The sequence below is a fragment of the Corvus kubaryi genome, unplaced genomic scaffold, assembly GCF_017639235.1.
Source record: "Corvus kubaryi isolate FWS band 111438036 unplaced genomic scaffold, C.kubaryi_AGA036_p1.0 132, whole genome shotgun sequence".
Taxonomy (NCBI): Eukaryota; Metazoa; Chordata; class Aves; order Passeriformes; family Corvidae; genus Corvus; species Corvus kubaryi.
This window is the reverse complement of record NW_024580666.1, coordinates 5,517,348-5,543,831: the sequence shown is the minus strand read 5'-3', so window position 1 is coordinate 5,543,831 and position 26,484 is coordinate 5,517,348. Positions and strand designations below refer to the sequence as shown.

Sequence of the window (26,484 nt, the reverse complement as noted above, 5' to 3'; positions counted from 1 at the left end):
AGAAATCTGTATCATCCACCGTCCTAGAAGGCCGAACAAATATTTTAACTTATGCTATGTCTTGCAACACCTCCAAGCAGCTTTTTTTTATTGTTGCTGATTGACACCTCCCTGCCCCCCCTGCAGTCTCCCTCCTGCATCTGTGCTTGGGCCTGTGTCCTGTGCCACCACATCTGTTAAGTCATTTAACCTGGAGCACACTCTGCTGGCACGATGGCAGCTCATCTGGATGTTTAGCACCTTTCTCCACTGATTTTCCTCTTGTCTCTTCTTACTTTTTTGACCTTCTTTTCATGTTTTTTTTTGTTTTTTAATGTGCTGACTCTAACGGGTTTGTGCTTATATGTGTACATTTAGGATGCCACGGTGAACTCTCAGCACAGCCAGTGTGTTTGTGCATTGAAGTATAAGGGTTGCACTTGCTGGGCTGGAGCCTCGTGGCCCTGTCACCCATCACTGCCCAAAGGAGGGCTGCTGCTTCCCCCTCCCCATCCTGGGGAGGTCCAGCCCTCCCAGCTGAGCCCCCAGGCCCCCAAAGTTCTGGCATGAGAAAGGTAACAGGAGCGTGAGGTTGGGAGAGGGCATCCAGTGGCCCATTTTGGGGTCATTCCCACCCACATCCATTCAGGACACATCTCTGCAGTCACTCGGCTTGTCAATATCCACTGAAGTAACTGTAATGCCAGGGAGGTGCCTCCACTGTGAGGCTTCCAGCTGATGCTGGCCCTGGTGATGGGTCAAGAAAGAGCTGGTTTTAACTCTTGGGGACCCTCTGCCAGGCGTTTGTGGCTTGGGTGCCTCCTGCTTGTCAGGGTGAAACTCACCCACATTAAAGAGGATCAACAGAAAATAATCATTTTCCTAAAAAGGAACCCAACTGGAATGAAGTGAGCTGAGATTCAGGCAGTTTGATGAAAACAGTTTATATTTCAAGCTTAGAAGTCGGCGTTCTGGTGTGTATTCTTTTCTTGAAACATATATTGGCATTTCTGTCACTGCTCATTGCAGCAATATTGTTCTCCATATGCTCTTCTCATCAGCATCTCATCGTTATTGGATAAATATGTCTCTCATTATGCAGAACATTATTTTTGAAGTATGGAATCATTATTTTGTTACATAACTTCCAAATTTGGACCTTTGCAAAGATTTATAACAATCTTCAAGAATTACTGTAATTAAAGGAGAACTTTCCACAAAGAGAATTAATTAGATCAAAGAAGCATTTAAATGTAAATCATTAATCCATGCATTGCAGGAAATAGTTAGTGGATATGTGTAGCTCATTTAATTATACTTGGTTCAATTTTGTTTTCTTATTACATCACAATTTATTCAGAATTAATTCGCGATTTCTTGTCTAATGTGACTTCTGTTTGCTTAATATAGCAGATATTTTCAGTAGCATGTATTTATATATAAATAAACATTTATTAATGACTGCGGCATTAATTAAACTGTGGGCTCTGCTGTTAATTAGCTGTGAATTTTGTTGCTCTGTGGATGCAACCCAGAAGGTTTGTGCTCTGAAAACGGGAGGTAGAGTGTCAAGTAAGTTTTTGAATGCATGAATTTATACAGTAGATTGGCACTGTCACTTGCTGCAGGGGACCAGGTGACACAGAGGACAACATGGTTTGGGTTCCCTTATGGAGAAAAGGGAATTATGTGCTCTAAGTCTATAACGACCAATTGATAATGGGACTGGGAGTCTCCCAATCTGTGACAGATTGGTAGCTGAAGGGAACAAGGTCTAGGTGTGGTGTAAGGTTTTAGGATGTAGGGGTTTTGTGAAAGTGGTTTGCAGGTTTTGTAATCCTTATGTAATGTCTTTGTGTAGTGTAAGGGTATGAAAAGATTTATTTTCTGTGATTTGGTCTAATAAAAATTATTATAAAATGCCATGTTGTTGGTTTTTTGAAGTTGTGTTTTAATACTTTGACAGTATATTAATATTTATATGCCCTTACGTGTTCATCAGCATCACTAACACACTGACCTTTTAAAACGTACATACATTTTTAACTTAAGTTTTTTTAAGTTTTTAGTAGTAGATTAAAATAAGCTAGTTTGGGGCTTCCCCCCCCCCCCCAACCCCACCCCTCCCTTTAATCCAAAGACTTAATTTTCATTCTGATTTTCAGTCTGCAAGCAAATGTACTTTTGCCTCAGACTATCCAGTATTAGCAGCATCTGTGTCAAGTTTGGACTCTGCTAATCTTTTGGAATCTTTGAATACTGGCTTGTAAGCCAAAGTGTAGCTATCCAAGAGCACATCTGGCTTGCATAGTATTACCTCATTTGTGTAAGGTAGTGCTCCCAGTTTCTCTTCATTGGTTTGTTTTCTATTTGTTGGAAAGGGGAATTTGATACAGAGGCTGTGCTGGCAACAGAAAAAGTTTAAGAAACTTGAGTGATTTCTTTCTTCCTGTACTGAAATTCACATTAGAAGTCATGGTTTTGGTACATAGCCAGTTATAGTAAATAATCAAATAAGAATAAGAAATTCTCAGCCAGCTGCGTGTTTAATAAATGTTTAGGCACTACTAGCTGTTCTGTCAGGTTTGCCTCAAGAAAACAGAGGTAGAGTAATATTTATGTTGTTAAATTTCTTAAGATTACTGTTATTTCTTTCAATAAGTGAAATTTCCTCTTCCTAGGAGGATTGTTGTGCTACTTGTAACAAGTGAAATGCTGTCAGAGTTCATGTGGATGAGCAGCTGTTTGCTGAGGAAGGCAAGACAACTTACTGGTTTGCACTGAGAGAGGAGTGTTGTTTTCTGCCTTGTAATTTAGGTCTTTTCAACCCACACTAGATGGAAGGAGATAAATCTTAGCAACACTGTCATCTGAGGAGTTTGTAAGAAATTGGATTTGCAATGTGCTTGCTTTGCTTCTATTTACACCTGTAAGATAGCAGTGTGAGAAGACTAGTGTTTTGTTCTTGGTATTTGTTACTAAATGTGTTACATGCATGGGGAAATAAAGACATTTGGAAATGGGCAACCTTGTGTTAATTAAATCCATCTGCTATCTGACTAATGATGGTAATATTGTATCCAGGGAATCTCTTACACTGAAAGATTTGATAAAGCACGCAAAGTTTTCTAATAAAGCGCTCTTAAAGCCAGCAAGAACTCCTGGAACTGGAGAGAAAGCCAGTCCTAGAGAGTAACTCAGTACTGTAAGGCTATGCTTCATGCAGGAATGTCCCAGAAGAATACAAGAACCACATTTGTTGTTCCCTGAGATTCAAAATTATAGCTGACAGGAAAAGTTAAACTTGTTTACATCTCATGCTACACGAAGTTGTGGTTTATGGGGCTAATTTAAATGGCTGTTTCCATGCTTGCAAACAGCCAGGATACAAATGTGCATTAGGAAAGAAGCTACACAGGGTGCAAAAATGAACTTTCAGAGTCATGGTGATGGCAGCTGAAGGAAGACAGGCTTTTGCTTAGGTATGAGTGGCAATCTGATCCTACAGAGAATAATAATACCTCTTTCTAAACAGCAAGAATGACAGTTACTTTTTACTTTTTATTTACACTGCTCTAAGTAGTATCAAGAGGGGGGAAAAAAAGTACTGCAACTTACTACATGCATTACTCATTGTATTGGTCATAGGTGCTCTTTGGTATTGTTTGAGCAATGATTTTTGTAGCTGTAAGTTAGGTTTTGGTAACTTCCTAATTCATAGTTTCTGGAAAAGAAAATTGATTACATAGTTTGAGTTTATTGAAATAATTATTTGATTAATTTGCATTTCATGTCTTCATACACTTGTACAAGACATGGTGGGGGGGAGGGGTAAACTTGAGACATTCATGGCAACTTGGGTGCTTTTAAAGCAAGGCAAATATAATGAGTGTCAGATGAAGAATAGTTTATTCCATGTTGATTTGACAGATGGGTAAAGCAAAACTGAGAGATTAACATTGTTGTGCAATTTAATGTTTAAAGCATACAAAAAAGAATGGCTTAGGAGAATTGAACGTGGAGGATGGGTCTGTGTGATCTACATTGAAGGAACTTGTTTAGGCTTCCTTCATAGCAAGTTGAAGTCACTCTAGTATGTGATTTATCTCAGCTTAAAGCAGGAATTTAAAATAGGTCAGATGAATCCCTCTCTGTTTTTCAGAAAAACGTCTGTTTTTCTGCTCCACATATAAAGTGACCATCTCAGATATGGACAGTTGAAGTTTGATTAAATGAACACCTTTCTGACTGTCACATTTTTAGACCCAAGTTAATTATTACTTCTTGTAGATGCTAAAGACAATTTGTTAAAAAACACATTTCAAAAGATATTTTTTATACAGTTGTGCCAGTTTGAGTGTAGAAATTTATGATGTGTTTCTAAACAAGTGTGTCACATGTTAGTACCTTGAAAATGTGGCCTGAAGCATAATTCTGCCATGTATGCTTTCTAGTTCTGCTTCTCTCTCGTGCTATTTTGGCTGGCAGGAGGTGGGAACATGCACCCCCTCATGCACCTCACATGCAGTGCAGGAGCTGAGCACAGGCTGAGTGCTGTGACTTGCTTTGCTCTGCAGAGACATGTATTCACTGGAGAGTTTAGCCTTGAAAGCGCAGAGTACACGAGTGAGTTTGAAAATAGTAATTGGCCTCGTTTAAAACATTTTATGTCAAGCAATTTAGCTTATCAAACATTTAAGTGGAAAAAAAAAAGGAAAGAAAGGTTTGTACTTATGTTCTCTAATAAACTAGTAAACAGTGTAGTGTACGCTAGGAGTTCATAGTGACTTCTTAGCAGATGAATTAGCAGATGTATGTTTTGTGGAATCACCTATAATTACACAGTAGCCATGGTTACCAGGTTAAAGAAGTCATGTCCTGATGACTAACAGAAATAGATTGCAGCAGACTGGTTTGCCTTCAAGTTGCTTAGTAGCAAAATATTCAAGAATAAGTTTGTGAGGTCTGAGAACATATGAGTAACAAACATAAAAAGCACGCTCCCTTTGCTGAACTGACGTAGAGTCTGCTTTTTCAAATCCTTGTTTTGATACAAAATCACAGTAATTTTTTAAAGTTGGGGTTTGCTTATATTTAGTTTGAGAATTGGGTGCCAGCCACATATTTGCAACAAAACTATTTAATTGAACTAGTTAAAACTTTGAATTAATATTGCTAATATTTGCATTTTGATTTAGTACTGGACAAAGTACAAACCGACTTTTCACATTTAAGGAAAGTTGTATTCCCTTCATTTTAAATCTAACACTTAGAATGACTTAATGGAAGTCTTTATGTTTTCTTTTGGATGCTCTAGCACTTAGAAAGAAATGACAGAAGTGCAGATAAATTCAAGTGGGAAGGACAGAACTGGGTTTAAGGACAATTGTATGTTTGCACTGTTTTTGGTGGACCTATTTCAGAGTTTCTTGTATGTATAGAATCATATAATCATTTTGGTTGGAAAAGACCTCTAACATCATCTAGTTCAACTATTAATATATTGCTTAAAAGCATCAAAAGTACTTGAGTACATTTCCAAAAGGGAGTGCAGGTGCTGAGGAGCTCAAGCCCTGTTGACTTCAAAGTAAAGAACAAAAGATTTAATGTTTCAAGTTTCCACATGGTTTAGAAACCCAAACTCCACTGGGTTTTGTTAGATTTAAGGCCCAATGTGTTACTCTCCTTTTATGAATTATGAACTACGTAATCTGTATTTAACTTGAACATAAGTCCTATGACTGTGTATTACTATGTAGAAAAAGATTTTTTGGCAACGTGTTTTTTGAGAGTATGGATGCATTTAGACCTGGTCTTTTGCATGAGGGAAGCTTTCCTAGGGATCCTGGTTGCGACAGTGTGATAGATACGTAAGTTTTAAAGTCTGAGGATATTAAGACTAAAACTTTCTGATCTTTCTTCATTTTGTATGCCTACCTTACAAATTCCCAGCTATGAGATTGTACTCAGTAGGTCTGCTCACCCTCTTTTACAGAATAATCAACCATGACTACAGAATCGGGATCAGACTCTGAGTCCAAGGATAAAGAGCAGGATCAGGAGGAGAGCCCTGCTCAGGAAGGGGCGGCGGAGACCCAGCCACAGGACCAGCAGCAGCCGCAGCAGCAGCCTAGTGAAGAACATCAAACCGCGCTCGAGCAGTTCTCGGCTGTGGCAGCGCACAGCACGCCAGTGAGGAAGGAGCAGGTAAGGGAGCCCAAGCACACACGCTCGCTGCACGCCACTGGCTGTGTACCCACCTACTGCTCCTGGGAAATAATGAGCCTGGCACGTTAGGAGTGGAGATTCATATTTGGATATGCATGGAAGGGTGTTCAGTGGGATGCTGTAGATCTGGGCTGGTTGGTCTTTGGCGTTTAAAGAAAAACAGTTCTTGCGCAGAATGTTTTTAAATTCATGGCAGGTATTTCTGCCCCCAGTGCTTAAACAGGAGGGCAGTCTCATTAACTAAGCAGGAAACATCTTCGACCTTGCGTTTGCATTAGACAGCAAACAGTGTCAGTTTTTATGAAGCTGAAAATGTTTTCAGAGTTCATTTCTTTTGACACCTGCTGAACACTGATTTCATGCTTGCTTGTCTGATGTGTGAGCCGTGAAGAATCTGTGGTCCCTTAAGTTTCTCGTGGTTCTGAAATGACTGCATTATAATTACTTGAGCTATTCATGTAATAGGTTTCAGAAGAGCTATTGCATGCTTTTCCATTTAGTTCATTGTTGCACTTATTAAATTTGCGGAAGCTGCTTTCTTCTTTCCGTTAATAATTTCCAGTCAATAGGATTAACAGGAATTGTTCTTCATGGGTAAATGACACACAATTAATGAGGTACCTGCAAATCACTTCCCTTAGCTCTGTGAGGTTATGACCCTCATCTGATCACATTTACCTTTGGAGAGTGGAATAAGCCAGCCTAGCTCCTCCTCTCCTCCATCATTTAATAAATTCTGGCTGTTTGAAGCAGGCTCCTGTTGTTTTACCTGGTTGGAGTAGGAAGTACTGGTGAAACAATTCTGATCTCTCAAATAGATCAGAAATTTCCTGTAATTAGTTTGGGGAAAAGAAGCAAGGCTGCTTGTCCAAAAGAGAAGAGGTGTTGAATAAACTGGTCATTAATTAAAAGGGTAATTCTATCAGTTTTAGGCATAAGTATTAGTATTTATAGAGATTTTCCAGACATCTTCAGTAATCTTTCCACTTCAAGTTTCTTTTCATGTTAAAAAGTAAAACAAATAAACAGCAACAAAAAAAACCCCAAACCACAAAAGAAACCCAACCCTAAAATAACCACACACACACAAAAACCCCCAGTTTAGACACCAAGCCTGTCCACATGTGTTTAGAGGTGTGAGGTGCTCTCATGTGCTGCGTGATCCCTTTCTTTCCCAGAGATCACCGGTGAGCTGGTTTCTGTGGAAGGCAGGATAGAAGAACTGGGTTAGTGAAAGGGATCCGTGACACCTTCCTGCCGAGATTACCAGGCTGAATCCAAAGGTCCGTGCTGTAAGCAGACTGCCAAATCCAGCTGCACGGATAGGCCCAGCGTATTTCAGAGTGGCTTAAGTGTCTGTAGCTCAGGAAAGGAACATTAAATGCGGCACTAAGAGACAAAGCTGTTTGCAACGGTGTCATTAAAAAGCCAAAAACTGAAGGAGCTCATTCTCTCTCTTGCTGCCTGTAATTGCAGTGAGGAAGTTGATTTTTGCTCTTGCTCATATGAGAGAACCTTGGGAAGGAAGATTTAAGTTACCAATCCATGACAGTGACTTTTCTTTGTCATCTTATGCACATAAAACCCCCCAACATTTTAATGTAGGTGAACTTGTTCATATTGAGATTAACAGGTATTGTAGAAATGAGTCCTTCCTTTCAGGTGTAATAAGGCAGCCTTACTTTCTGCCTGCCTTCCTGTCTCTTTGAAAAAGAGAAGGCGGCATCACACAAGGTTGGGCACCAATGTTTCTGAGAAACTACCATAAGTAGATGGGATTAATGTGTTTTACAAATGTGGCTATATCACTTTGTATCACTTCAGTGAGAAGCTGAAAAGTATCCAAGATCATTATTGCTGAATCCCATTACTCCAGAGGCTTCCTTTGAGAGGGGGCCCAGCTTCAGAAGGGCTTGAATGTACTCTGTCATACATGAGAGAGATTATGCTCAAAAAACGCAAACCCTGAAGCAACTTCTGCTGCATTAGAATTTAGTCCACGGCACTTAGAAAATAGAGCAAAAAGAGAGTACAGAAACTACAAATAATACAGTGCAGACATATCTTGGAGAAGAATTTAGGAGAAAATGAAGCTATGCTAGCAGAGAACAAAATAATTCACTCTGTACATGGGTCTTTCACTGGCCATTTGTTTTTACCTAGATTCCAGGATGTCAAGTTTCTTTAGGAAGGAGAGACTTAATACAGTCTGAAAGTACCTCAATGCCTGAACATATCAGCATAGTTTGGGGGAATCTTCTCTAATGGCTCTTGGCATGCTTTATTCGCCAGACAAATGAGAGGAAAACCTTTTGTATGATTTTAACCTAGACACATTCCCCTGATCTTAATATAGATGGGAACCTTAACAAACAAAATAACCTCAGTAATATTTTTTAATGTTTATAAATAAGCAAACCTCTGCTGTAGTCTTAAGATACTGAGTGTCTTTATGAAGGAAAATAATGACTAGTCCATTGAGATTCACAGAAATTGCTTGTAGGCTCAGTATGGTTCTAAGGTTTAAATGGATGATGGGTGTCCTTGTGGATTTTTTTCTCAAGCAGCTTTTCTGTTTTCTTGAAAGAGATTAGTTCCATGCTGGGGTATTTTGTTGGTTGTTTTTTGTTGAAGCAGAGTGCTCACTCTCACATGAGAAATGTAATGAGCCGCTGGGTAAGGCAGTGCATTTTTTCCCCGTTTTTTTACCCACATATGTGCACATGCACCTTTCCTGGCAGATTTCTTTTGACAAAACGTATAGAAGTCATCAGAGCCCCTCTGCCCACCAGCAGCAGTGCAGCTCTGCACAGAGGCCCAAGCAGGAGGCATCTTCAGTTTTGTTTATTTCTCATTGCACGAGGCTGGACCACTTGCCAGCTGGCTGCAGGTGTGGTAGAAGGGTAGCTGGCCTCCAGCCTTGCTGTGAGCCCAGGGGGACTGTCCCTCCTCATCACAGCTGCTGTGTTAAATGCTCAGCAAACAGCTGATCCACTTACATACACTGTGCCTTCATCTCCTGCCAGTTTTCAAGGTATGCAAGGACCTTGACATCCAGGCACAGAGCTGGTGTCCAGCTGCTGGAAGGAGAAATTCCTCTTGTGCTGGAGCTAGGTAGGGGAAGAGACGGCTGGTGCTGGGCTGCTCCTGAGGAAGAGCACTCATGGCCTGGAAGATGCAATAGATTTTGAAAGCAGCCCTTGTTTTTTTATCTTTTAAGCCCCACTTTCTTGCAGTTTCCCCATCCAGGGAAGCCCAGGAGGCCATTGCTGTGCCCTCCTTGCAGGGAAAGGAGGACTGTGGGGTCTTGCCTCACCTCTTAGTAATTTGCTGGGGCTTTGGTGGGAGCTGACACTGTAGGTATCACAGCCAGCTCCAAATTGTCCTTCCCCCCATTCACTGGAAGGCAGAGGGGAAACTTAAAGCTTGTTTTTATGAAATCACTCAGGGACAGTACCCCGTGATTTAGTACACTGTTGTTTCAGGTTATATGATGCAACATTGTTCTGGTCTCAAAGCAGCTTAAAGCCTTTGGATGGATTTGCTTCATTTTCACAAAGGTTTATTATATACAATAAATGGAAACAGACTTGAAGGATTAATTTACAATATTTTTCCACTAATGCTTGTTGCTTATTACACTGAAATAATTCAGAGCCAGAGCAGGTTGGGGTTTTTTTGCCTTGTAGTGAGATAACAGAAAGATGTTTTTATTTCATTTAAGCTTTAGCTGAGGTATTACTGCACTCCTGTTGAGGTTTGGTTTGGAGTCTGTCACGGATATAACTGATGAGAAGGGTAATGACTGCAGCATAGTGCTGTTGCTAGGAAGGGTGAAATGCTGTAGAACTGTTCTGGCTTTCATCTAGTGCTGTGGAGAGGACTGTGGGCTGTGCTGCATCACGGTAACTTCAAATGGCCTGACCCTCAGATAAACCCAAGTAAAAGCAGCCATGGTTGTTACTTCTTGCCCCTCTTCCCTGCCATACCTGCCTACTTCTCTCCATCTTGAGGGACATCAGCAGAGAGCAAAATTCATCCTCTCAACCTGTACTTACTGTCCATTTAGGCTGCCAGCTGCACATTAAAGTTGTTTGGCCCCTCACTTCTGTCCTGTTTTCTTAACCCTTTGCTTGGGTTGTTGGGGAGTCTTTCTCTCTCAGGCACGTCAGCATCCCCTTATGAATTCACACTGTTCAGGGGGGATCCATGACCTCATTCAGGGGCTGTTTCCTCACTGACAGCAAAATTAGTGCAAACCTGATGGTGTTTTTTTATTCCGTATGACACCATGGTAACATTGTATGATTTAACAGGTACGGGATTTCAAAGTAATATCAAGAAACCATAGGAGTATCTGTTCATCAACAATGTTTACTGATTACTCAGAATTTCCAAAACACCAAAAAAAAAAAATACAGGAAGTCCAAGTGGGATTTTGTACCTATGGAAAAAGTAAAGGTCTTAAAATATTTTCATGAATGCCCCTCCTTCTTGGGTATTCTGTACATTTTGGAGGGAGAAGGCAGGGCTGGGAGAAATATGGGAAATCTTTTCAGTAAAGACTCTCTGTCCTGCATCAGGGATTTTCTTGTCCAAGCCGCAAAAAAGGCTCACTTAAATGCTTGGGTGCCGCAAGCACAGTGAACTGCAGGGCATGATTGGTTTATCTTACTTCAAAAAGTATCTTTCTTTTTCTTTATAGGCCACAGAGAAAGAAGAGGAGTTTGCTGCTGCTAGTGCAAAACAGCTGGAATATCAGCAGCTAGAGGACGACAAGCTCTCTCAAAAATCTTCATCTAGCAAACTTTCCAAGTCTCCTCTAAAGATCGCCAAGAAACCAAAAAATATGCAATGCAAAGTGACGCTCCTGGATGGATCGGAATATGCGTGTGAAGTAGAGGTAAAAGGCTTTTTTTCATCCTTTTTTTCATCCTTTCAGGAGGTAAATGGTGAAAATTATATTTCTAATGTAAGGAAAAGGATGAATGGCCTGATATTTCACCACTGCCAAGCACAGAGATAGTTTCATTGTTTTCTCTGGAGGCTTTCGAAGATGGTGCACAGATTCTAGCTAGGTGAGGGATTCTGAGCACTCCCTGAAACAACCAGAGACTCTGGATTAATTTTCTGTTGATATATGCCACATCAGAAAACAAAGTATAGACAACAAAGCCCATAAACAAAGAAGGATTTTGATCCCACTGGGTTTTTCATTTCCTTGGTATTTTACTGAGTTGAGACTTCATTGAGTCATTGTCCATACAGTAATTCTGACTTGTGAGATTAGTGCGGGCATGAGAGACACCCTGGGTAAGCGGGGGAAATGTCAGGCACAAATAGCAGTGAGAATGGAGAGTTTTGTGTGCTTTTCCATGATGTCTGTGAATCATAACTGTGTCTGAATGTTACTGGTAGAAAGATGCTGTGATTTTTCTGTAAGAAAAGGTCAGAAAGTCACGCACACAAGACAAGGCTGAGCCTGGCCAAGCAGAGGAAGGATGTGTGTTGGAGGGCCTGACTAGGCCAACCATCCTTTGGGTAACTGTGGGTTGCCATGGAGAAGGAAAGCCACCTGGGGAGAACAGGGGTATATAAATGCAGAGCTTAAATAGTCTTCAGGCTTGAAAGGGAAATCTGCAGGAGCATGGAGAAGGAGAGAGGATGGAGAAAAGGAGTACCTGACTGGGACCCAATCATGGCATCTTTACAATCATGTAGCATTCAGCCCATTTGTCCTTCAGCTGCTCTCATTTTAAGTGCTTTGGAGAGTGGCAGGTGAGCAAAAACCATATTGATTTTTATTCAACCCTGGCATTACAGTTTGGGTCAAATTTTGCTATGCCTGGAATGAACTGGGAACAGAAGCTGGTATTTTACTACTCTTACAGCAACTTAGCAGTCCATGTTGTTGAGTATCTTTTAATTTCACTGGTCAAGTCCCATGTTGTTTCCTTCAGTCTAGCACTATCTCTCTGGACACATCCTTTGTGACTATTAAATGGTCATTTCTTGACCTGTAGTCTCAGTTTTGTCACTCAGGGATAGTGTGGGAGCCATTAAGCTGGAGGAATGACTCATACTGGCTTTGATGGAAAGAGTCAACTCATTTCAACTTTTGATGCTTGCTTGTAAAACGTGAGTCACTTTTTGGAATACAATCATGTGAATCTCACCAAATAAGATTTCTATGGAAATCTTGTCTAGCAGGCTGAGCTTTATCAGAATCTAAGATGGAGCAGAAAGGGAGAATTGTTATGTTAGATGTCCACTTATGCAAATAAATGCTTTGAATAATACTTTTTATAGGAAGTTTCACTCTTTCACTAAACTTGAGTTCTTTTGAAGTGTCAAAATGCTGGCATATGGAAGCCATCATGTTTTATTGCTTGTCAGATTTCTATGCTTTGCAAGTTCTGAATAGCTCTTGAATAATGTCCAATATAAGTTTTGTATGCATTTTTTCTATTTACATTGCTGAAATATTTTCAAGTTGTATTGACTGTCATCAGTAATCATTTTATCTGCTTCTAAGATGATCAGGCTTCCCAGGCAGAATGTAATATTGATGAGAATAGAGCTCCTAAAAGAGTGAATTTTCAAATGAAAAAGCTGTAAGGCTATGATGATGAGCAGACCGTGGGGTGCATTGAAACAAAGTTGGTTAGGAGGAACAAATATTTCAGGGAAGAAGTGCAGCTGGAGTGACGCATAAATTTACATACTTTAAACAGTGTGATTCAGACTTTGCATCCTTCCTAGGTGGTTGTATCAGTGTTTTTGTATGTATTGATGATACAGCTGCAGGTACCTCTCTGGCACAGCCCACTCCAGCCCATGGGAACTCTTGGTAGATCCCAAGGGAGTCCACTCCCTGTGTGTGTAAAGTTTAGCTACAGCAAAAGGGTGCTGAGTCCAGCCAAGAGAAATGATGCGACTTTCACTATGCTTTTTCTCCCAAGGAGTAAAAAGTATGCACAAAGGGAGTTACAAGGGCAGGGAAAATGAGGGTCTGTGTCAGGAGACATCTCAGGAAATCATGTAGGAGGCTGAAGGTGAAGTTCTACAGAAATTTTTGGGGAATAACAAAGTTCTGTGTTGGTTTCACAGAAATCTAGTGCTGCGGCATGAGAAACAATCTATCACATTTCAGAAGAATGCTATCATATTTTAAGGATCACATTCAAGTGAACTCACTATACCAATTTAAATAGGGGAAAATATAGATACATACATACATATATATGTACACAAATATATATATTCATTCTTCTCTGTCAGCAGCACACAAAGTCATTCAGTTTTCACAGAATCACAGAATATTCTGAGTTGGAAGGGACCCACAGCGACCATTAAGTCCAGCTCTTAAGTGAATGGCCAATACAGGGATTGAACCCACCACCTTGGCCTTATTAACACTATGCTGTAAACAAGTGAGCTAATCTCAGTTCTTTTTTATATACATATAAAATAGAAAGTATACTGAGGCACCTAGCATATTATGGAGGCCAGTAAATTCCCCAGTATTAATTCTTTAAAAGAAAAGGGAGAGGGACAGACAACATGGCAATCAAATATTTAATATTTCCATTCCTTGTGTTCAACCCACATAACTGCATCTTTCAGAGTGGACAGTGACCCAGCGTGGGATGTGACAGTTGTTACATGTGAGTCAGAAATGTCATCCTGTGTTGTCAGCTCCTGTCTTTCAGGTCCATGTGTATCATGCTTCTACCTACTGAAGGCTACAAAGCAATGTAATCTAGAAGGACCAGAAACTGAGAAACCTAATTTGAGCTAGAGCAATAGCTCTGTCAGTTAATCTTGATTTGGATGCAGGCCAGGTATTTATCTCTCCAGAATTTCATTCCCTAGTCTGGGAGTTGGGGATCATTATAGAATCCATCAGTTACTCTATAAAGTGCTTTGCAAATGACAAATGCTTTTTATATATGTTAAATATTAATGTAATTTAAAGGAGCTTATTGCTCTCCAGTAGAGCGCAACCTGCAGCTTATCAATTATGTGTTCATCCCGTTAATGACCTGGCAGGCGACGTGGCACGTACTCACAGATTGAGACACCTCTGAGGCAAGTTTGGTTAATCCATTTATGCCCTTGCTATCCTTTGTTTCAGAAGCCACTCTTTCGTATTCCATATTTAATGCTGAGCATCTTCACTGTCTTCTGCTATATCTTTCAGTCTCATGTTCAGTGCTTTGCATTTGTGACACTGGGGCTTTTTCATGTTGTATGAGATGTATGAGGGAAAATGTAATGGAGCTAACTTCAAAGCTGAGGTTAACAGTGGGTCATCTAATGTAGTCTCCATTCAGTGAAAGGATCTTAAGCAAATTCCAGGTAAAAGCTTTCCCTTGAGGCCCTGCAGTGTTACTGCCTGTGTGCTCTATCTGTCTGACCCAGAAAGTCTTTCATGCAGTAAGACATTACAAGCCAAAGCCAGGCTAAGTAGGTAACCCAACCTGTTCATTCATCCTCCTCCAAAACCATAAACCACCAGTGTTACCATCTGTACCCCCAATGCTGCTCTTGACCAGAAGCCTGCAGATGGTAGTGGCAGCCTTATTTCAGAGGGGGGGTTTCCTTTCCCAGTTGGGATGGCCACCTAATGGATCTTCCCCTCTCCAGGGAAAGCTGGTGGCTTTTGGAGAAGAGGTATTTGTACACTGACATTGTCCCCAGTATTCTGCCAAGAAAAACAGCCTCAGGGCAGCTGCATGTCTCTCCCAGGTCATGAAGAATCTGGAGGCTTCTGAGGGGCCCTGGATCACCGGAGTGGATGCAGTCTGTTCAGAGGGATGCAGGGAAGTGGTTTACACCTAGATGTCTGCCCCTGCTGGCAGTGGCTCTCCTTGGGTTGTTCATTGTGCTTTCCCAGCCAGCATTAGGCTCAGAGATGTTGATTGTCAAAGCGTCCAAGGCCAGGGCTGTGGCCAAAACTGCACTCCAAAGCGGTAGCTGAAGATTTCTCTTTTAAGCAAGCTAGACCTATGCTTTGCATTTGTTGGTTTGGAGAACCAAAGAGAAAGCAAGATCCAAGACTGAAAATTAATTTCAGATAACATTAAAAAAGACAATGAGCACATTAGTTCAAGTTTTTCCTAAGATTCGAGAAAACAAGCAAAAATAACTTATTTCTGGGTTTCTTCAGCTTTAAGTAGGAGTTTTCAAATGCTATAGTACAATTATGTTTTTTCTAGGATTTATTTCCCCTCTTGTCCATCTCTACCCCATCTCAATTTTCTGTTATCTAGAGCACTGCATTTTAATTAAAAGATGCAAGTGAAGCAAGCTGTCATGCTGTCCATTACACATAGCCTAATTTAAACTGTCTTCCTAAAACAAGTTGGAATTTGTCTTTGTTTCTGCTCTCTAAACATATACATGCTGTTACTCACAACATGAGGTCAGAAAGCTATAACATAATCTGTCTAAATAAATGGTAAAATAATTAGATTTCACTTTGAAAGGCTCGGCTGTCTGAGCCCATTGGTAATTTATACTTTTTCATCATTCCTGTACCGCTCAGACTTTCTTATCATGCAGGCCACCAGTTAATGAAAACAAATGTTTCCACGGCAGCCTGTCTGTGGCATCTCTGCAGCCCTACATCAAACAGAGCAAGTTGAGGTAGGACCCAGATAAGCTGCACAGCACATGGAGAAACAACATCTCACAAAGTATTACTGTTAACCCCACTTCTGGGTGAGTGGGGGTCAGCTGAGGTAGAAAGGGACTGGTTAAAACACACTGTGTAAGGATGCTTTGTAACCCCAGTTTTCTCAGTCGTGCTGCCACTGGGACCTGGGCAGTGGTTGGGTGTCCTGTGCTGTAGTCACTGCTACACCTTTGGAAATGAACCTCATTACAAATGACTTCCTCCCAAAGGAAGGAAAGAAGGGAGAAAGGAAGGAAAGTGGGGAGACCCACTTTCTCAATGGGTTTCCCTGCATCCTCGGGTGACATCAGAGCAGCTTGAGTTGAAATAGCAAGAAGTTTTCTTTTCATACATTTGAAACCAGAATTTGTAACGTGGACGGAAGCAGGCTGGAGTGAACTGGTCCCTTTCTGCCCTAAACAAGTATGGGCTAATACTCCTTTTTGAAGACAACATGGACATGAAATAAATGGGTTCTCTAATAGTTGAAGTATTGCATTTTGCATGAATTTCTCATTTTTGTGTTAAAGCATGAGAATATGAGGATGCTTCCTTAAAAAATAAGTCATTGAAGATTGTCTTAGGACAGGCTTGAAGAAGAAATGAGAACAAGCGGAATTATTTCTGCACTGCCACCTCTGCTAGAAATGAAAGAGAGTGGTAGCTGCCTGTGCTGCTTTTCCTGACCTGCAAGACTCCATCTGGAGGAAAGATCCTCCTGTGTTTCTGCATGATGGTGGGGGAATGCATGGCCCCGTGGTCCCCCTCCCCACACTGTGTCCAAGCTGACTCTTCCCTGGGAGTTTCCATGTGTGGACCTGCAAGCTGTTTTTGCACAGGGAGTTTAATAACATCAAATTTCTCATCCGTTTTGAGATAGATCTTAAGGTCAGGAAGGAAACCTCTGTAATAAGATGCATTCTGCATTCTGGAGGATAGAGTTTCTGTTACCCCCTGCACATTTTAATTGTTTAATGAATTCCACACAGTCTCTTGCAAATGGCTTTACATGTGAAACTGATTACTGAATGCAAGAGGGACTTTTTTTAATAAGTCTTTTCCTTTTGAACTATTCACTGCTTACATTTCACTTAATTTAATATGAAGACCTTTGTTTTGAGTTTTGTTCCTTCCCCAGGATATGTTTCAGTAAAAGTGACTGAGTTGAGAGGCATCATTGCTGTTGCACAGCATGTATTCTGTCCCAGACCCTCTAATTAGGGCTGACTTGGATTAGCCAGGGGATTCACTTAAGATCTATGTTACCTGACACATGTCAGTAGGAGTCTGAGTATTGCCTGAATATGCTTCAGCTGAATAAAGTTAATATACAGTTCTTCTGACTTGCTTTTTTCTAATACCATAGGCCTCTTTCTATGAGTTAAAATACTTGCCAATTCAAGCAGCACAATGTTCTGGAAATCAGCACCGATGTTACCCAGCATATAATAATCAACTGTGAGGCTGAGCAGAGAAAGAGGTTTTTTTTCTTTAGTTTGGTAATTGAAACAAAAATAAAAATGTTTGGGCTCCCTTTTAGTGATGATGATTATTATTCTTATTTCACTTGAAGCTAAAGAAATCTAAATTGAAACAAGTCAGGTTGAGCTAAGCCTTTTGGAAATGCCACGAGGCTGAGGGAGCGGGGCTGGAGCATTTCTGCCTTACCAGGGGAGGCTCAGGTCCCCCACAGCTTCTCGTGGCTGGGAGCTTCTGGGCTGTGTGGTATTCAGGGAGAAGATCTCTTACAACCTTGGTAGGGAGACACCTAAATGATTAGACAGATATTTTCTCCAGTTAATATGCAAGTATTTTAGAGACTGACCGAGGAACCAAGAATTAAAACGAAGTCACTCCTTTAGATGTTGTACCGAGTGAACAGCAGGTTGGGCCTTCAATTACACCTGGCACAGCACAGGACATGGTCACAATCAAATGACAGAAGCTTAAAACACACACACACACACACACACACAAAAAAAAAAAAAAAAAGGAAACTAAAAATAAAAATTTGTAGACTTTCTCTCCACATCTATATTTTCTACATCTAGTCTTCTTTATCTGTTGCGTTTTGTTAATAGTTTCTGAAAATGGTCTGTGCAGTGAAATGTTGAGTTTATCAGACAAAAATAATAATTTTGATACCTTGGGGGTGCCAGCCATAACATTGAAAACTATTGTGAGGAGTCCACCTACATTGAAAAATACTTTCAGCTGTTCTGAAACTACATAATTTTGGGAATAAATGGTTAGCTGAAAACTTCCTACTGAAATATTGCCTCCGGTTCCCTCCCCTTGGAGCACCAGTTGGACACAAGCCAGGCAACAGGAGCTTGTTCTCCATCTGGCAAAGTTTTTAAAAAACTGGGTTTGGTCATGAACACTCAAACTGAGGTACTGCATGGTTCATTGGTGGTTAATCTGTTTGCAAGAGCCCAGGAGAGGATGATCTTCCACCTGCCTTTTGCCCCAGACAGATAGAGGTCTTTTGGCTTCAGGAGTCCTGTCCTTGTCACCATTCTTGCTGATGGCTTCACCAGAATGAGACTGTGTCAGTCCCTTCATGTTTGTCTTCTCCAGGCTTATTGCTTGTGGTGGTCTTTGCCCCAGAGAGCTTCCAGCTTCTTACTGGAGTGCCTAGTGCAGGCAGCACCCAACCTCTGCATGTATTTTTTAAGGACTGCTGGTATATAAATCACAAAGAGTAGATGAAAGGCTTTGCCTTTTCCCTTTTCCAAATGGACACTCAGATTTTAAAGCCTTCTGTTGTTTCTGGACAAGCTGTACATTTCCCCCCTCTACCCCATGCCCAGCCAACACAAAAGTTGCTGATTTTCATGTCACTGCCCAGTCACACTCCTGCCAAGCCTCCCTGTATTTTGTCATGTCTCCTGCCCTGTTTCTGTAGTGCCTGCTACTTGTTCCAGACCCAACCGAGCTGTCTTAAATTCATCATCAACTCTGTTGCTAGTTGCTCCAATTTATAGGTGCTGTCCCTATGTTAACACTGACTTGCCATTTCCAGACCCAAACTAAGTAAATCTTCACTTTATTATCATCCTCTAAATATGCTTGCCATATAAAACCTTAGTGCCTCATATGGGTGATTTTTTTTTTTTTTTCCAGCTGAGCCCCATGCAGCGCTGGGCTGCTTTTATGTTTTCTTATCCTGGTCTGTTGATACAGTGAACAAAATATCATAGGAAGGACTGGGTGGTGAAATATCTGCTTGCAAAGCAAAGTGTTGATAGGCAGCAAGGTCTGTCTCTCATGATTTATCTCACTCTGGCAGAAATGATTTTGATCTGAAGTGGATAAAGCTTGGAAGTAGCTTGAGAACAGACTATGTTAGTTTTCTTGAAAACCCCAGTATTGATGGTGTGATACCATCTAAGGTACCCCAAATCTAAAAGCCTGATCATCCTGTTCCCTCTCCTGCCTCGAGAGCATCTCTCTGTGCAGTGTACGTTGTTTTTTTTTCACTCCAGGCTGGCAATGTAGGTCAGAGAGAGCTCTGTGGCTTTTAAATTCATATGGCAAGATTACTCTGTAAATCGGACTATGTTGACAGTAGAGCTTTTTTCAGCTGAAAATAAACAAAATGTTTATGGTTGTTTTTTGTTGATGTGTGCCAGGGACTATTTATATTACAGGTAGTGATTGGTTCCCCTTGCTGTGTTGGTACTAGGCTTGTGCACAGTTAGTTAGCATATGAGATGAGGAGAGATGAGTGTTTGCTGAGTTTGTCCAAGTATAGGTAGAATAAAGAAAATATTTATAGCCGCCACTGGAAAGCTTCAGCTGCTGTGCTGAATCCCAGGAGACCTGCCTGAGTTACTGCAGAGTGTCTTGCAGGAGGTGGTAGGGCAATCAGGAGGCATTAAGCCAATGGATCAGCTGCACGTCTAGCTAAAATCCAAGCCCAAACAATCTGTGCTCTCAAGGAAGCTGAGTGAGGGGGGGTTACTTTCTCTGTTGAAAAGCCTTCAGAAATGGAATACGGTTTATTATTTTATGTCACGATTTAGCAAATGTGTGAAGCTAATGAATGTGCTGGGAACAGAACTTCTAATTGAGAAATCGTGTCCACTGGTTTTGTATTCATTTATTGGACAGTAGTTAGCAGACCTCAGTTTATACAGCATGCATTCTGCTGATGCACTTGGGATGCATTTGATAATCATCACATTTGACAGGTATTTCTGTAGCCATTGTGCACGTGCAGACATGGCTCTCACACTTCCACATATAAAAACATGCTCCAGAGTGTTTATTTTTTCTCAAGTGCCCTCAGCACGGTTGCATTCCCATGAGCAGAGTGCTCACTATTTTCCCAAGGATGCAAACTGTGCAGAGCACCCATCAGTATGCTTAGAGCTTGTGTGGTGCCAGTGCTGGTGTGATCTCTGCTGCTGTTGTAGCAGGCACAAACCCTAATTTGGTTTGATGCCAGAATCGGGACTAGGTCACCAATCTTCTTACTGGGATTTAGCAGTCCTCTGGGTTTTTTAGATTAGTGCTGGCTGTTTAGGATTGAAAGGTCAAACAGCTTTAAAGAAGGTTGCCCCTGATAAAAACTATGTCATATTATACAATGTTATTGACATTTTCTGCAGGTGTGTAGCGCGGGAGTGTTGCGTATTTATCTGTTTATCTAAATGCTTGGTTAGCACTTGACAGAACAGGTTATTTTCAGAAATGGTAATACATTTCAATATGGTATATTACAATAAATATCAATAAGAGAATGAATTATAGTACTACTGTAATGGGGGAAAAAAAGAAAGCGATCAGTCATCATCATCATCACTGTGTGTTAAAATACCTTCTCATCTACTCTAAGTTTCCTTATGTGGCATCCATTTATATGTGCAGAGCATATAAGATAGATATGCAAAATATTACTGCAGGTTTTATTTCAAACTATTAGTCTGTATTAGTCACCTACTGGGACATTCTATGAAGGTTCATACATTAAAAAGTTAATAAAGGAATAGAACAGTTGGAGAGTTTATATTGATATGCAGCTTTCAGGAAAAGCATTTCTGTTGCTTCATAATGGAAAAAAAAGTCTTTTTAATATAGCTTTTATACAGCAAAATCTTTCTGAAATTGCCTAATTCTTAGTTCTCCCCACTTCTGGCTAAATATTTTATTCAGTAGATAGTATCTGGAATTTTGACTTGGGACATTTCCAAATACGGTTTCCACTGAAGTATGGAAAACTTTTGAGAACCAAAAAATGAATGTATTTCGCTTTGAAAGTTTTCTTTTGTTTGAGTGTGTCTTTTTTCCTTTTGCATCCTGAAAGGCTGGCAGAAATGTCTTGTTCAATATCTCCTACGCATGCTGGCGCACTGCTTACACACTGGATGAGAGCATTCTGTCCATCCTAGGGATACATTTATGAACATTTATTATTAGTGATTCTATTTTGAACATTTATGTCTCCTCCTCATCCAGGGGAGGGCGACAAAGATTCTCAGAGGGCTGGAGCACCTCTTCTGTAACGACAGGACTGAGAGAGTTGGGGTTGTTCAGCCTGGAAAAGTTTCCAGAGAAACTTTACTGTGGCCTTCCAATAGTTAAAAGGGGCTTACAGAAAAGAAGGAAAGAGACTTTTTACACAGGCAGATAGTGATAGGACAAAGGGAAACTGTTTAAACTAAAAGAGGGACTGATTAGATTGGGTGTTAGGAGGAAATTCTTTACTATGAGGATGCTGAAGACATTGATTTCCCTGAGTAGTTGTGGATGCCTCATCCCTGGAATTGTTCAAGGCCAGGTTGGAGGGGACTTTGAGCAACTTGGTCTAGTGGAAGGTGTCCCTGCACATGGCCGTGGGGTTGGCAGTAGAAGATCCTTAAGGTCCCTTCCAACCCGAACCATTGGTTTATAATACTTTGCGTATGCAGATTTTTTCTCTAAGAAACTAAATATTTGGAATAAAAGGACAATATGAGTGAATTTCTTTTATTTTTAAGCTTTTCTCTGTTGGCCTGTGTGGGAGAAGGGCGTTTGTTGTTTGCTTTGTCACTGTGTAACTTACCTCTGGTGCTCAGTGTTGCACTGTTAACTTCAGCAAAGGTTTTGTTCCCTAGCAGAAATGACTTGAAAATGTTTTGTGGAATGCCTAGAACATCACTCTCAACACACTGAACTTGCAGATGCATTAACTGTTGTTGATGCTTCTGGAACTGCCAGTGCCATTTTCAGGAAGCAGGGGCAGGGGATTTGGAGGCCTCAATTCTGGTGGTTAAGTCATGTTATGCTCACAGATGTTTTTATCTTACACATTACGCATGTGAGGTTTACTTCAGTAAACCAGAGGAACACTTGATGATTTTCTGCCAGTTAAGACTCCAGGAGAGATTCTCTATCCTGTTTTTCTTTCTGGATTCTCCTCACTTAGCTTCCTGATGGGGACTTCGGTTGAGAAATTAGAGATTTGAGGAAATTCAGGGGGTTTTTCCTCTTCTGTCACCTTTCTGCTTCATCTTCTTTTCCCTGTGGAGAGAAACTGTGGAGAAGTATAAACAGTGAAAAAGTAGATCCTTTGAAAATGCAAATTACCAATGTGTAGAAGTGAAATGAAGTTAAACTTCTTCAGAATTACTTTTTCTATTTAACTTCCTTGGAAAAAAAAAAATGCTGTTTCTTTCTTTTGGCTTCGATCAAGACTTGTTCAAAAAACATGCTCTCCGTGTTTGGAAATTTTCTGGCCTAAAGTGCAATGATCAGCTCCTAGAATTTCTCAGTTCAGCTCTTTGTATCTTGAACAGCTACAAGTCTTTTTGGGAAAAACATGGGAAATGTCACAGTATGTTAATTATTATTTCATTCACAGATAAAAATGTGCTCCTTACCAGAATGACTGTGAGTTTAGAATCTCTGGTGGACTTTCTATAGATGGAGAAGCAACATGATGTGGCCACAAGCTTCTCTATATTTGGAACCACAATGAGCATCCACTTAGAAATTCACATCTGTTTGTATGCACATATTGTGTGCATTAAAGTATATATATCTACATACTTGCCTATGCATATTGATCTATGACATATATGTGATGTTAATATCCCACCCCCACCCCCCCCCCCCAAAAATGGGGTTCTCAGTACAAAAGGGGTCTTGGAGGCTTGGTCACTTTAGCTTGCAAGTAGTGAGCATTTGCAGAAGTATTAGGGTTTTTTCTGGGATTTGGCATATTTTTTGTGTAAATGGGGTAGTTCATGAGGAAAGAATGAGAAATTGTGTTGTCAGAAGGCTGGAATTCAGCGACTCAGAGACTCAGCTGGGGGAATTTTGTGAAGAGAGTGCTCTCTGCGGTGAGTACAAAGTATTCCTGACAACCAGTTAATCATTTTTACTTGTTGCAAGAATAATTGCAGAAGCTGCAATGTGGGGCTGGAGAAACTTCCCCTTGTATATGCTACTGATTTGTTGCCATATACATTTTAACTTTTGCAGGTGTTTTCTTTGTGTTTGCACAGAGGAGACTACCATGCAGCCTATGCGGAGTAGAAAATGAAAGTATCATCCAAATTAAATTGCAAAAAGTAATTTAAATTGAAACAGTCAATGAAATAAAATCAGTGGTCTGGACACAATTGGAATATTTTTCATCAAAAAAAACATTGAAACATTGGAAATGAAAAAAAAAAAGTTAGCTAATTCTTCCCCACCAGAAAGAGGAGGGGAAAAGGAAGAGGTTAGTACAGCCACATGCCAAAATACATTACAGCATGCAAGGCTAGAGCCAGCCCACACATTTACACAGTGCATTGTTGCGATCCATTGGAAAGTGCAAAGGCTAATTAGGAATGTGAAGCAGATAACCTCAACATCAGTTTGAGTCCAATTATTCATACCAGCATTTCATGATAGTGATCTGTTTGTCCTTATTCCAGCGATCCTGCCTAATTAGAGTTATTACAGTAATTGTGTGGAGTTGGATGCCAGACTAGTGCTAGTGTGACATTGCTCACTGGCAGCTTGGCAGCTTTTCCCAGGAAAGCAGCAAGGTTGTTTGCATATGTATTTGTGCAGAAAGTTACATGCAAACTCCTCCCATTTAAAATCCAGGTCCACAACTGTGATACTTTTTCATCTTGCTGTGCTCCTTGACTGATCAGAGAGAGAAGTGAAGTTCCAGTTCATCAGGCTATCCTGACCTTGCGGTTACTGTGCGATGGAGTCAATGGTTATTGGTGGCAAAAATGAATCCTGTTAAAGCTGTTTGGCTGTGGAACTCTGTTCTCACTTTGTGTTTTCCCTAGCACTGCAAGATTTGGTCTGAATGTGATCTCTTGTAATTGATTCCATGCTGCAGGCAGCCCTTGCTCAGCGTTCTGCACCCGCATGAGACTGCAGCATCGAATGCCAAAGTAGAACTGCCCCAAAGTGCGTTGCTTTGGAGGCTGCAATAGTTGTCATTTCTAGGAAGCAGAGAGGGCTGTTTTCTGCTCTTCAGCTCCTTGTCCTCTTTCCCTGTCAGTGAGAGGAAGGTAATCTGCTAGTGAGCAAAACTAGAGCCTTAAGAATAGACTAACACTCTACCCTGTAATCAGACACTTAACCCCTTAGCACCTGGGGGGGCGCACAGGGATTTCATTATCATGGCTGTGCTTGTTCAAAGGGGCTGGAGAGGCCCCTGATGTGAGCAGGACAGTGGCCAGGGTGCAGTGAACAGGTGTGACCAGGCCAGATGTGGCATTGCCTGGCCAATGTCTTGAAACCCTCTGAGAACAGAGACTCCTCAGCTATGTTGAGCTACCAGTCCCAGAGTGGCATTGCCTCTCCAGGGAGAAATCTGTCAAACAGCGGGTTGGATTCTGTCTGAAAGAAGCCTGAGTACTGACAGGTCCTCATCATGGATGGCTGTAGCTGGCATAGAGCTAGGAAAGATGGCTGGTCCTGTAGGTTGGAAGTTACCCAACAAGCAAAAGTGGGTCATTCAGGGTGAGGTGCATCAAAAGACATTCAGGCTGCGTTATCAGGTTGGGTGCCAAAATGACCTGCAGGAAGACTGCAAATTATTGTGTTTCAGGGACAGGCCAGGTTTGCCAAACCAGGAGCCACAGCAGCTTGAAGACCTTTTGGAGAGGTGGTGCCTCCTGGCATGGGGCAGCCAAGCCTACAGCCTTGCACAGAAATAAAATGTGTCCCTTGGAGGTGGCAGATCTGAATCCTGATAAATTTTCCTCTGGCACAACTGGCTTCCAGCCTGGGAAGCACCATCCAGCACATAACATTTGAAATCTTCCTGATCTCTTCCCTGTATTTTACTGACTCCCAAAGGAGTTTTCTGGAGTCTTACTAACACCTGTATGACAAGGAGGTTGGTGTCACATCTTTGTATTAAGTTGTTGGTTGCTCATTTTCTATGTAATTTCCCTCATTGCTTATCACAGTACAATAACATATGTGTTTGGTGGCTTGGTTGCTGCAATACAGAGGTTTTATTGCTCAAGGGTCCCAATGGGCAAAAAGGTGAACAAAAGTCAGTGATGTTCCCTGGCAGCACAGAAGATGTTCCCTGGCAGCACAGAAGGCCAGTGCCATCCTGGGCAATGTTACCAGCAGGTTGAGGGAGGTGATCCTTCCCCTTTACTCAGTCTTGAAGTACTGAGTCTGATCCTGGGCTCCCCAGTACAAGGGAAACATGAACATACTGGACAGGGTCCAGCAAAGGGCCACAGATATGATGAAGGCCCTGGAGCATATCTTTTATGAGGAAAGGCTTGGAGCTGGAACTGTCCAGCCTGGAGAAGAGAAGGCTCAGGGGGATCTTAGCAGTGTGTACCTGATGGGGGGAGTAAAGAAGACAGAGCCAGAATGTGCTCAGTGGTACACATTTGGCAGAACAAGAGACAAGAGGCAAAAAGTGAAGGACAAGAATTTCCATTTAAACAAAAAAAAAAAAAAATGCTATGAGGGTGGCCTACACAGGCTGTGGAGTGGAGATATCCAAAACCCAAATGAGCATGATCCTGACCAATCCACTTTAGGTGGTATGTCTGGAGAAGGGATGATGGACTAGGCAATCTCCAAAGGTACCCTCCAGCCTCAGCCAATCAGTGGTTCTATGATTACCATACAGTACATATTTTGTGGCTGAAGTGATAACAAAGGCTTGCATTTTTTTCGCTTTAATAATGTTTGCTTTTTGTAAGTACTTTACAGCTTATGGGTTTAATCATAATAAAGGAAAACTTTCTTATTATTGTTCCTCATTAATACCAAACATTGTACCCAAATGTTTGCCAGTGAGAATAATTGACTTGATAATAATCTTGTTATCCAGGCAAAACTAAGGTGCAAGTACTTTAAGTTTTGAGCTCCTCACTCTGTGTTCACACAATCTTGGTCTGGTGATCTTGTAAGGCGATGGGGATGTGATGGAGGGATATGGGCTGAAGAAGATGTGGAAAGGTTTGAGCATGGTGGAGAAGCCAATTAGGGGACAAGAGAGCCTTTTGTGACCTTCAGCCTCGCAAGGAGGGAGAAACTCAGCTTCAAAACTGAGGAGAAGCTGGTGAGAAGAGAGGCTGCTTATCCCTTCCCTTGTGTGTGAGAATTGCTGGCAGGCACAGGCT

General features: G+C 41.2%; 1 protein-coding gene across 35 annotated transcripts in view; it reads left to right on the top strand.

Moving 5' to 3' along the window:
* The window catches only part of EPB41L3 (erythrocyte membrane protein band 4.1 like 3), a 143,191-nt gene that overhangs the window by 71,368 nt on the left and 45,339 nt on the right, over positions 1–26,484 (top strand). For 23 of the 35 annotated variants that reach the window (XM_042030790.1, XM_042031014.1, XM_042030966.1 and 20 more), the window contains 2 exons: positions 5,996–6,186; positions 10,913–11,110. In XM_042030790.1, coding sequence (XP_041886724.1) covers positions 11,057–11,110 — 54 coding nt within the window. In that variant the 5' untranslated portion in view covers positions 5,996–6,186; positions 10,913–11,056. Of the gene's footprint in view, positions 1–5,974; positions 6,187–10,912; positions 11,111–26,484 lie in introns of those variants that run through there. The other 12 variants (XM_042030835.1, XM_042030800.1, XM_042030711.1 and 9 more) reach the window with 1 other exon arrangement.